Source organism: Rhea pennata, chromosome 3, assembly GCF_028389875.1.
Source record: "Rhea pennata isolate bPtePen1 chromosome 3, bPtePen1.pri, whole genome shotgun sequence".
In the NCBI taxonomy this organism is placed as follows: Eukaryota; Metazoa; Chordata; class Aves; order Rheiformes; family Rheidae; genus Rhea; species Rhea pennata.
In genome coordinates this window covers 5513392-5525568 of record NC_084665.1, presented here as the reverse complement: position 1 = coordinate 5525568, position 12177 = coordinate 5513392, and the positions used below count along the sequence as shown (strand labels likewise).

The 12177-nt window shown below is 44.1% G+C and overlaps 1 protein-coding gene across 2 annotated transcripts in view; it reads left to right on the top strand.

Annotated features, from left to right (window-relative positions):
- The first annotated feature begins 2462 nt into the window (after positions 1-2462).
- Positions 2463-12177, top strand: part of UGP2 (UDP-glucose pyrophosphorylase 2) — a 27852-nt gene continuing 18137 nt past the window's right edge. Inside the window, exons 1-3 of one of the 2 annotated variants that reach the window (XM_062571436.1) lie at positions 2463-2523; positions 9134-9249; positions 9791-9898. In XM_062571436.1, coding sequence (XP_062427420.1) covers positions 9136-9249; positions 9791-9898 — 222 coding nt within the window. In that variant the 5' untranslated portion in view covers positions 2463-2523; positions 9134-9135. Of the gene's footprint in view, positions 2524-2859; positions 3289-9133; positions 9250-9790; positions 9899-12177 lie in introns of those variants that run through there. The other variant, XM_062571435.1, reaches the window with a different exon arrangement.

Here is a 12177-nt window from a genome sequence, read left to right as displayed (position 1 = left end):
AGCAGGGCAGGTGGAAGGGCTGAGCCTCCCTGGGGCCGGGCTGGCTGTTGCAACGCAACAGGGAAGCTGGGAAAGGCTGAAGTTACCAGGTCTGCATTGCTTCTTGCCCCAGGCTGGGCTGGCAGGGCTTGGACTGTGCCTCCATCGGGATATAGCCTCCTTTAGGAGCAATCAGTCAACCCTCAGCTCAGTCCTGGAACAGGCAGAGCTGCCCGCTCCGGTCCCGTTCGTACGGGGCCTCTGTGAAAGATCTCTAAGCGGTGATTTATGAACCTCTGACCTTCTGCAAAACAGGTTGCTTCTGGAGCAAAAGTGATCTGGGAGGCTGAAAACAGCACTGGGAGGTTAATGGTTAGAAGGGACAAACTGCAGACGAGGCTGGAATGGCTGGCTACGGGGACTCTAAAATCACTCGCTTGGAAAGGGACTCCGGAGGCCTTGGGGTGCTCCTACGGCTGGCTTTTTTCCTGGCAAAGCAGCGTTTTGGGACCTCCCAGATGGCCCATAGACTAAGCGTGGTCATCGCCGCTGGATCCGAGCCAGCTGCCGCGGTGCCTGCTTGCCTGTCTCTGTGCTGAGGCCCGCTGGGCTCCTGGTTGCAAGGGACCTGCCCTATTTTAGGTGCAAACGCAGGGAGATGGCTCACCCGGCACACGGACCCCCATCCAGCACGCTGCCGGCAGGTTTGCTGTAGGGTTGGCGAGGTCCTCGCTTGGTGGGTTGGGTTAACTTGCTGTTAGAGCAGGGTGAGAGAGTGTCTTGGGTAAGAGACATGCCTAAGGAATTTTGGGATGTTTAAACCCTTTTCTTCACCCATTTTACACAAGGGCCCTCATTTCAGGATTGAATGTGGAGCCAAGTTTGCAAACACCTCCCCGCCTGAAAGGTGTGGAGCAACCAGACCAGGTGTGTCCGGGTTGGCATGGGAAAACCGAGCCACTTCCAAGGGAGCAGGAAACCTGGGAACGCTCTGAGCCCCTCGCAGCCCCAACGCTGTCCTCGAGTCCCAGAAGCAGAGACACCGCACCACGATTTTTTATACCCGTGTCCAGCGGAGAGCTGACGCCGGATTTACCCTTGGGTCTAGAGGCGGGACTAGCCCCGGGCGAGGCGTGAAAGAAGGGAGACCGGGTAACAGCAAGACCAAGACTTCTCTGCCACTTGCCGTAAACCTTATCCCGAGGACCTTCTTTCCTACGGCAAAGCAGCAAGGCAACGCGTGCTAAATACCTCTTTTGAGACGACTTTCAGCGTGCTGAAAAGCTGCTCACTCGACAGGCCCTATAAAATCCGGCTTTCACCTCCGCGATGCCCAGACCCGCACGAGCCGGTTATTTTAAACGGAGCCATGCCGCTTGCACGGCTACGTGCCGGAAGACGCCCCAGCCCGTGCAAAGTTAATGCGGGTTAAAAATAGACGCCCGGGTCGCTCTGCAGCCTTCACGGAGCCCGGCGGGGAGCGAAACGGCGTTTTCGCAGGTATTAGCGCTACTCCCGCTGCCACCAACCCCCCCAGGAGACGCTGCCCCGAGGCGCCCGCCGCGGCGCCCCGGCGGGACGGGAGTGCTCGGGCGGGACGGCGCCGCTCGGGCTCGGGCGCGCGCCGTGTCCCCTCCGGCGGGCTGCTCCCGCCTCCGCGCACAACAGCGGCACGCGCGCACACTCACGCGGGCACGCGCGCACTTGTGCACACACGTTCCTGTGTGCACGCTCGTGCACACAACCGCTGCCACGCACGCTTGCGTGTGCACTCATGCGCACTTACTCACATGTGCGCACACTCATGCACACACGCAACATGCTCTCACACTCCCCCCATGGGTGTGCACACTCACGCGCGCGCACACCCACCCCGATGTGAACATTCCCCCTCCATGTGTGCAGTTGTGCACACACACGTACATATTCCCCTCCAGTGTACACATTCATGCACCCCCCCATGTACACACACTCACCTACAAACACACACAGGTGCACACTCATGCACACACACACGCGCATACACCCCCCCATGCACACACACTCGGCTGCACGCACACACACCCCGCTGCACACACACACACACCCATGTACATGCACACCCCCTTGTACATGCACACCCCTGCACACAAACACAAGCGCACACTCACGCACACCCCCATGTACGCACACCATGTACGCACACGTGCACGCCACCATGTACGCTCGCCTCCGCACACACACAGACGCACACTCACGTGCACACAGACGCACACCCCATGCACACACATACACACGTGCACAGTCACGCACGAGCACGCCCGCACGCGCGCACAGCCCCCTCCCCCCCCCCCCCGCGCGCAGGCGCACCCCGGCCGCCCGCCGCGATTGGCGGCGCCCCTCCCCCCGCTCGCGGCGGCGGCGGCGGCGCGGGGCCCGCCGGGAAGGCGGCGCGGGCCGAGGGGCGGCGCGCGCGCTGTGGCGGCGGCTCGCGGCGCTCCGGGGCCCGCAGCCGCCCCGCCCCGCCGCGCAGCGCCCCGCCCCCGCCGCGCCGGCAGCGACCAGGTGGGTATCACCGCCGCAGCCTGCGGGGCCTCCGGCGGGGAGGGGCCGCCCGGGCCCCGGGCGCTGCCGGGGAGCCCGTGAGGGGAGCCCGGCGGCGGCGCGGGGGGCGCGGACGACACCCTGCCCCGCTCGGCGCCGTGCCGGGGGCAGAGGCGGAGCCGCCAACGGCCGTAACGGCCGCAACGGCCGCGCGGGGGGCGGGGCGGGGCCTGGCGGCCGCGCGGCCCCGCGGCGGGGGGGAGGAGCCCGCCGGGCGGCGCGGCGCGGCCCGGAGCGGCCCGGCGCGGCCCGACCCCGCGGCGGGAGGGAGGGGGGGGGAAGAGGAGGAGGAGGAGGGTGGCGAAATGCGAGGAATTTTGGGTCCGCCTCTCTCATTGATGAAATTTAAATTCTTGTGGGTTTACCTTTAGCCAGTCGGTGCGAGAGGGGCTCGCGTGTCTCCGGGGGCCAGCGCAGGAGGAAGGAGCGGCCGGGGACCGCGCCAAGTTGATAGGCTTCTCCCTCGTGGGATAGCCCACTCTTCCTCCCGTTTCTAAATTACCGCCGCTTTGGAACCCCCTCGCAAGAGGAGGGCAGGCGGCGAACGCCGGCTATCGCGCGGAAAGAGGCGGCAGGGGGCGAAAATAATATAAAAAGAGAAAAAAAAGGAAAAGGAAAGCTGCTCCCCAGCCTTTTATTATATATTTTTGGGATATTTTTTTTCTATATTTATAAAAGCAAATTATTTATTTTGTTAAAGAGCGAAAATGTCGTCTTTTGCACAAGGTAAGCTGACATGCTTTGTAATTTTGGGACTCTTGAGCTGTGTTTATGTAGGTACCCTTATTTATTTTTCCAGTAGCTCAGTAGAGTGCTGACAGTAAATGGCACTGATAGGTGTATCAGTCTGATCAGCAGCCGAGTTAACCTTTACAAGATTTTCTTTTTTTTTTCCATTTTTTTCTTTTTTCTCTATGGATTTGACAGCAAGGCCTCATCAGTTGCATTCTGCCTTGTTCACTTACCTCTGCGTATGTGTCTGTCTTTCGGTATTGCTGTGCAGGCACAGTAAAACAAGGCTGAGGCGGTTGTAGCTGCAGGGCTTATATCCACAGTTAATGCACAGACAAGACCTGGAATTTATGGAGGGAGCTTGCGAGCTTCCCTCCTTCGTTAAGCAGCCTTGTAAAGTAGGGGAACCGTGGGGAGAAGCATTGAGCTTGAGTAGTCTTGCTCTTTTTGGAGGTTTGGGAGTATTTCTGATCCCAGTAGGCTCTGGTAATCTTATTTATTACATGCATGTGTGTATGCAAGTGTATGTGTGTACGTGGTCTGAGTTTCAGGTTCCTTTATTGCAAAGCAGGGAATCAGCCCACAAGAGGTCATTTCAGGAAGAAAAATGACTTTGGTGCATTGCTGTGGCAATTTTCTTTCCCTCCTTTTGGTTATTCTTAATGGAGAGTGTGTGTGTTTTCTGTAATGAATTCCATGCCTCTAGGATTTTTTTTTGTTATATATTTATAAATCAGTGCAGGCTTATCAACAAATGTCGCTCTACCTATAGAAAGAACAGTATGCATAAATAAGTCTTTTGGTATAGGTACTTGGATTTTACAGGAACCTAGGAAGCTTTGCAGGCTTTGGAAAATTGCTGTCACTAACTGAATGGATGTCTAGGGCTGTACAACACTTGCTATGTAAATGCATCAACTGTTCGCAAATGTCCTGTGACAACTGGGCAAAATACAGTGAACTGAAGAAGGGGAGTGTTACAGTCACATTTCTCAACTTGACACTCTAAAAGTTAACAGTGTAAACCACTTCTTGTATAAATAGATTGCAAACATACCTTTTAAAGTGTTCTTTTGAATTGTAATTGGCTTTTCTCAGCCTACTGTTGAAGGTAGCCATCTTGCAGACAAGGGATTTTTTTTTATATAAAACTGAAAGCTAGAGAAACCTATGTAAAGATCATAATGATGTTGTAAAATGTTACCAAGGACCTGACAATTGTAAAAGCTTTTTTGGAAAAGCGTTAACCATTTAAATATTCTTTTATTAGGCCAATAATACTAAAACATGTTGCCAATGTCAAGTGATATTTTTAGCATGAGGATCAGCCGCAAGGCTGAGAAATCCAGCTGTGTCTGATCATAACATCTAAACTCTTGCTGTACACTGCTGGCAGGAATGGCTTGGTAGTTGCAAACTTCAGAGTTAGCTCAGGCTAACGTACTTACCTCTTGAGAGACAGGATATATGTTTCATTTCATGTATGCTTCAGTCCAACACACGTTAAGAAATAGCAGTAGAAAAAGAAAAATGTTTGTAAAGGCTGGGTGGATATGTTCAGTTCTAAAAATCAAATGAACTGACATTCATTAACTTTGTGAATTATAGAGTGTGAGTATTTAAAGAGATTTTTATCCTTGTCAGGGATAAAAAATTGCCTTGAACTTTGAGTGGAGCTGGAGGAAGTTAAGGCATTCTTTCTGTACACTCTGCACTGAGCTCAAGAATAGAGGATTTAAAGTTTAGCTGTGTGTTCCAACTTATTGGCTCTCCGTGGTTTTTATGCACATAGTCTGACTCCAACAGATCTTAAAAAAAAAAAAAAAAAGAATGTCTGCTCTGAGTCTTTTTGTATGCTTGCTTTGATTGCAAAAGTAATTAAAATAAAATTCATAACCCTCAGCACAAAAGATTCCCAAGTTTTTGATGAGATGACTTCTTGCTTGACTTGCACTGTGACTCCCTCCTGTGCTGGGACTTTGTAATCCAAGTTCCAAAACAGTGAAGTTCTCTTCTGACTGAATTAATGAACACTTAGGGCAATAAAACTAACCTTATTACCTTTCTCCTTTTTAAATTAAAGAAGGAGGAACAGCAAAAAGGAAATTCATGAAAGTCCCTAAATAAGAGGTCATTGCTGTTTTGTTTTTGTGCAGGTTTTTGAGGAAGCAGACTCTTTACTCTGTTTCTAGTAGTGTATTAAAACTTCTTTTTTCTTACCTTGATCTAATTTATCATGTTTTTTCAAATGCAGAGTATGAAATTATTTATTGTAGTCCTGGAAAATATTTTACAATATACAGTATTGCATACTGCAAAGGGAGGGAATAGGTTAATGGTGAGATTAAAAGCACAAAAGCAAACTAGAAATAATGAGAGTCCAGTAGAGTTTCAGTGTAACTCTCCACGTTTCAGACACTACTAGTAACTTGATTAAAGAGCTCTTCTTTCTGAACTACTTGTGAAAGCATTGCCTACAGTAGCATTACTGTCAACATTTAAAATAAGATGTCCTGGATGGTCATTTTCAAAGCCCAATGTTTTTTGAAACCTCAAATATTTAAATATGCTTTCCTGTTCTGTGCTAGTTTCCTGTGTGGACCGGTCTCGTAAGAGTCTTTCACTATTTTCTATCATCCCTTTCTGCCTTCAGATTAGTGTTAGAGTGTTGATACCATAAAAGTGAAGTTAAGCTGAAATCTGAGGCACAGGTTGCAAAATAGTTCTGAAGATAATTCTTTTCTAACATAATTTGGAAGTTTGTGGCAGCAGGTACCCTTGGAAATCTGTTCTTAAAGTTATCCAACACCTCTGCCTCCCATCTTATTTTACAGAGGCACAACTACAACTTTTTGTTACAGTTTTCTAAAACTTTACCTGCCTGTAGGAAATAACTGTTTTTAGATATGCAGTTGCCCTGGCCCCTCTACGTCTCCACTGCTATTAGGGTGAAGCAAGGAGTAAACCTTAACCTAGGCTGTTAAATTTAACAGCAGCTTGTGTTAAAGGACTGCAGCTGGCCTTCTGCTATCAGTAGGCTGGAATGTATGAACAGCAGCAACGGATCTCTTTGCACTCATTCATTGTAGGTGCTTGTGGGTCTGGGTTGCTAGTTTCATAGATATATTACAGGTGTGAATGAATAACTTGTGCCCAAGAAGACTGATACGGAGGTCATATGGTGGCAAGCAGCAACTGTAAGCCTATGCCACACTTCTTAGGCTCCTTTCCCAAAACTCTGAGGGGCAGCGACATGGAAACAATTCTGAGTTTATGTTTGGAGTAGATATACAAATGCTGTTGTAGTAGGATTGTTTTGGAGAGCCTGTCAGAAAAAAGCCCTAATTCCCCATCCAATCCAAATCCTGGTGGACATCTTGTAATAAGATAAGTACTTAAAAGTCTCTGGCTTGCAATTACATACTTAAAGCAGGAAAGCTTTGAGTGGCTGTTTCTCTTGGCAGTTAAAGTATTAATATTCTTAAGTATGCAGACTAGAGGTTTTTCCTGCACCTGTAATACTTTAGTTGAAAGTATGTTTTTATGGACTCCAGCCACGTCAACTCTAACTGTCCTTCCTCTTTCTTTCTGCAGAATAATGATGTTAGTAGTAGTAATAATAATAATAGTATTCTCTCCATGCAACCACGCCTTAACATGTTGAATCTGGATGAGACTGGGTGGAGTTGCAGAAGCAGTTAAGAGGTTATGGTGAAGCCTAAGTGTTCTTCATCCCTAATTAGGGGGCTGTCTGGTTTTAGATTTTCCTTTTTTTTTAAAAAAAAGGGATGATCTAAGTTGACTGATCTGCATGCTTGACACTTGATGTTTGCAAAAAACAGGCTTATTTTGCTTCTCTGCAAGGACATTGATGATTAAATACTTTAAGACTTAGAGAATTTATACTATTATAAAGCACTAGGATATTATTACACTTTTATGCATTATAGTTTTCCTACTTACATGGCAGACTGTGAAAGTGTTGGTGCTGTCTTACTTGGACTAAGTTTAACAGCAAGAATGAAATCTCTGTTAGAATACTTGTTACTTCTAGAGTTTCTTGTAAGAGGTGTTGCATCATATTGGGAGGTTGACATGTTTTACAGCCTCATGAGCTACAAGAATTGGATGCTGTTGTTGCTGTATTGCTGTAATTGCAACATATTGAGGGGAGGATTACAAACATCTGAAAACATCTTGTAGCTGTTACTTCCTTGGAAGTTTGAACAGTGTTTCAAGATGCATCAACTCAAAATGCCAGAATGGAGAAACAGTACCTGTGTCTGTTCCATATGAAAGTATCAAACCAGTATGTATCTAATTATTTTCCTGTAGGAAAGAGCACTTTTTAATGAAGAGCTGTGCCTGTTTTCACATAGTTGAAAGCCTGCTAGGTATATCTTTCCACATCAAATATTACCTGTTTTTACTAATAAATGAAGCATTTGATTAAAGAAGAACCATTGTTAATTGCTATACTCATCTTTAGTTTGCATTTCCCTTGTGTTTCCCATAGTATATGCACTGCAGCGCTCGTCTGTCTTTCTCTCTTTTTTTCTTTCTCTTTTCCCCTACCTGCAAAACAGTGCAGTCAGAAAAATGGCTTCTGTGGGCTCAGAGCAAGGATTAGCTACTGTCACTGAAACTGAGGCTGTGGAATACTTTGCTTTAAAAAATAAAATCAAAACTATATTAAAATGAACTGCCTCTGGCTTTCTTAGACATTCTCAGTAGGAGATATATGTGTGTGTGTACACACACACACACACACACACACACACACATATATATTTAATGCATATTCTTCATACAAAAACTTTAAACAACTTCCCCTTCTAACACTATTTCCTGGCAGTTTACTCTGTCCACTTGCAAAGTTTCCTCCGACCCCTTTTTGCACTAGTATTTCAGGGTGTTTCTAAAACTCCAACCAAATTTGGCAGTACATAACTCTGTTACAGAGAAGGGATTGCTTAAGGGATTTGGCAGAACTTAAATTAACTAAGGTCTTTAGAGATTGTACTCGGAGTGTCTTTTAAGAATGCATATGCTTCATATGCTTTCCTTTGAAAAACAGAAGTCATGTTATCTCCTGTTTCTTTCTGTGAGGTACTTTGAATGTATGAAGTTTACTATATAACAAGGGCATTTGTATACTTATAAGCCCAATAAATGTGAAAAAGAATCACTGTCAAAAGCAGAACAAATGCTGAAATGATAGACAAACTAATTTTCTAGGTTGCTTAGTAACTGAAATGCAGACTATAGTGTGAAAATAATCACAAGATAGAGAGGAAAAAGGGAATATTTACTGGAACAAAACTGAAAGTGCACTGTATATTCATTAAAACATATGTTTTTATTTGGTTGTGTGAACAGATGGATACCCTTGATCACAGTGTTCTAGATGGAAGGAAGAAGAATGGTTTAGTGATAAACTTTATCACACTTTAACTTGCTAAAGTATGATGATATGGCAGGGCCTGAATTCTTTAGCTGCTAGCAAAAAAGCGTCCTGTTGGGGATTTTCAGACTTCAGACGTTTCTTCAGATGGATTGTTGTTTTGGGTTTTTTTTTTTTTTTTTTTTTTTTTGAGACAGTGGTGGGCTTTTTTTGAGGCCCCCAATTTGGTGTCTGTGCTCTAAGTTACTGGGAACAGAAGCTTCAGATTCCTGCAGTGCTAGAACAGTAACAAAATGAGACTGAATTATGTGAGGGGTTCTTTTTTTTTAATAGAAAACTGAAAGCTATTTGTTGTCTAAACAAGCTGGTTTTTGTCGTTTTCCTTAAACCTATGTTTTCTTTTTTTTGGTTTTTGTTTTTTTGTTTTTTTCTTAGCAATGTCTCAAGCAGGCACGTCGCAGTTTCAGGAAGTCATTCGACAAGAGCTGGAATATTCAATGAAAGTAGAACTTGATAAGATACTTGCAACTGCACCTTCAAATGAGCTAGAGGTAAGGAGTAAGATGAGGTTGCAATGCAAAGCGTGAGAAATTAAATGTAGGAAATCAAACTGAATTTTATAAAGAGAGACAAATCACAGAACACTGTAATCCTTGTTTTTGTGGTGTGCTCTGATTCTGTGTTGAAAAGTAGCCTGGATACAATGTCAATAGGAGTCTTTCAATTCTATGCAACTAGGTGACAGATTTATTACTAAGCATTTAATCATCTTTGGGTATTAAAGGTTCTATAGAATCTTTAAGGGATTATAGAAAGGGAGGGTAAAGTTCTCGTAAAGATTGGGCTGAATTCTAATTTAGGGTTGTGGTTTTTACTAAAGAGTTGTATTTTATGTATCTGCATTTCTTTTTGCACCTTGAGTTTTAGTGGAAATGGGTTTAGTTTCTGATTAAATTTTAGTGTGCATATACTTCAGTGCTGACCAAATTTCTCTTGTGACTGGATTGTATGTCAAGTTTTGTAGAAAAGATTCCTAATTAAAACAGATAGGCATTAAATACAAGTATTAACTAATGCATTTTCTCTTTGTAGCACACACAAAAAGACCTGGAAGGATTTCAGAAACTATTTCATAGATTTTTACAAGAAAAGGGACCATCTGTGGACTGGGGGAAGATTCAGAGACCCCCAGAAGATTCTGTAAGTTGCAATGAGGTGACACTCTAGAGAACATATAATTGAGATTTGCCAATTGTGCCAAATAGTGTAGTTACTGTAGAATGGATATAACTATCACAATTCCTTAACATAATGTAGGACAACACTTAATTTGAGCTCTAACTTTAAAAGAATTATTTATAGACATGTTGTATGTGTTCCTGAATATCAGGTCCTGCTTAACATAGGTACCAAGTACTCTGGTGGTATTGTGTTGTTCTTTGAGCACAAGAACAAATGGGACAGGTACCATCTTACTGTTTGGTACCTTCTCTGGAGTTAACTTGTGTTATAGGAGAAATACGTGAGACTCTCGTGGTATGTAGAATACTCATTGCTCCTGCCTGTGAAAGAAGGTTACACATCTCAGATGAGATTGTTTCTATCAATCCATTCTGCTAAGTAATTTGAAAAGGACATATGGCAAGTAGGCTGGATTCTGTAGCTCACTTAGTAATTCTGTACTCTACAGCAGTTCAGTAAAAGCAAGGAATCTGGAAAAAGTAGTGGACTTTTTTTAAAGAACTGTAGTTTTCTAATGCCATGTATGTTGTTAGAACTTTTAACCTGCCGTTTGAGATACTGCTGAAAAAGCACTAAATCTGTTATTTTTTTTCCCAGTACTGTTTAGTACTGAAATAAACATTTTGTATTACACCTAACCTCATTTTATTGATTCATCTGTGGCCCTAGGCTGTCTTTTGGCTCTTGTGTAAGTAACTGTGTAGCTATGCTATGGATTTTTGCTTTTTTCCCAATGTAGTAATCTTGGCATATTGTGGGACTTCTGTGTCCTTGCACGTTTGTGGTTTCTTTTAGCCTCTCTGTGATGATTCAATCAAGGCTCTGTTTGCAACTGAAAGGCAGGCTTTCCAGTTTCTTCCAGAACAGATGCAGTGCTGCTCTCTAAAGCATTGAAGAATGATGCTGTTTTAGAGCAAGTCTAGTTTTTTTCCCAGGCTGAGTGTTTTCTTTTAACTTCAAAAGCATGTGATGTGTCTCTCTTCTGTACTGTAACACTGCGTGAAGTGTTGCTTTGGGGAGGAAAATCTACCTTAAATAAAGAGGGCAAAGTGGGAAATTGAAGTTTTAGGTAATATGACTGACAAGGAAGGCTGAAGGAAAGAGCATTGCTTTTAATCTAGAGGGGGATGAGACTCCAAGGAGTGGTAAGTCTCTTAATTATATAATGCAGTAATGAAAGGAATAGTTCTCTGTTTCAAGATAAAGATAAATCCTGAAATGAAATTTCAGCAATTTGATGCAAGTCAGTGGCTGCTTTGGGAAGAAGGAGAACTATTGTTTATTTTTTTTTAAATTTGATACATTTCCACTGAAAATGTATCAGTCTGGATGTTGGGAGCAACCCTCAAACAGGAGGGATGGTAAAGCATCAAAATAGATTGATGGGGGATCCAAGCTGTTTTAAAAAAAAAATAGTTAGACAAACATCTGTGAAGAATGCTGTAGATTAGAGGGCTGAAAAGAGGGCAAGGTGAGAAAAGATATCTTTTCTTCCTTCTGACTTTTACTGACTTACCCTCATCTGTATCCTTTAGCTATGTAGGAACTTGTGACCACATTAAAAAGAGGAAGGAAAAAAATAAAAAAAGCCCTCTCCTGCATCCATGTGTCACTTTGGCTCAGGTGAGATATTAGACTGGTCATAGATGAAAATCTGCTTCCTGGCAAGAACTCCAAATCACATAACCCTATTTGATAAACTCCATAAAAGAAAGTTGGAGAGGAGGGGGAGAGTTAGGGAAAAATATTCCCAAATTTCTTTTCCATGTTTTTTTTTTCTCTCCATAGTAAGATTTCTTAGATGTTATATAATATGTACATACTTCCTGGACTGGCAGGAGGTGGGTTGAGTAGTTTCAAAAACTGAGAGCCAACTTAACCTCCTTGATTTTTGCTTACTATAAGAATTCTGTTTTCCTGTCCTCCTGAACCCATACTTGTATTTATGCCTCCCCTCTTCTCCCCATTTTAAATCATAAGGGGATGTGCCTTGGAAAGTGAAAGGAGTTTTACGTGAAACGCTTTCAGGTGATCTACAGTATCGTATCTACCAAATTTTTCTTTGCTAAGGAATATGACCTGTGAAGTTATTAGGTAAATGCTGATTTCTTTAAGACCAGAATTACCGGTCTTACTAGTAGGTAAGAATGGTGGGAGCTTATAAAATGAGAAAGAATGATAATTTTGGAAGGGCTTAATAACAAAGACCATAATATTGATTTCTTTGGGACTGGTAT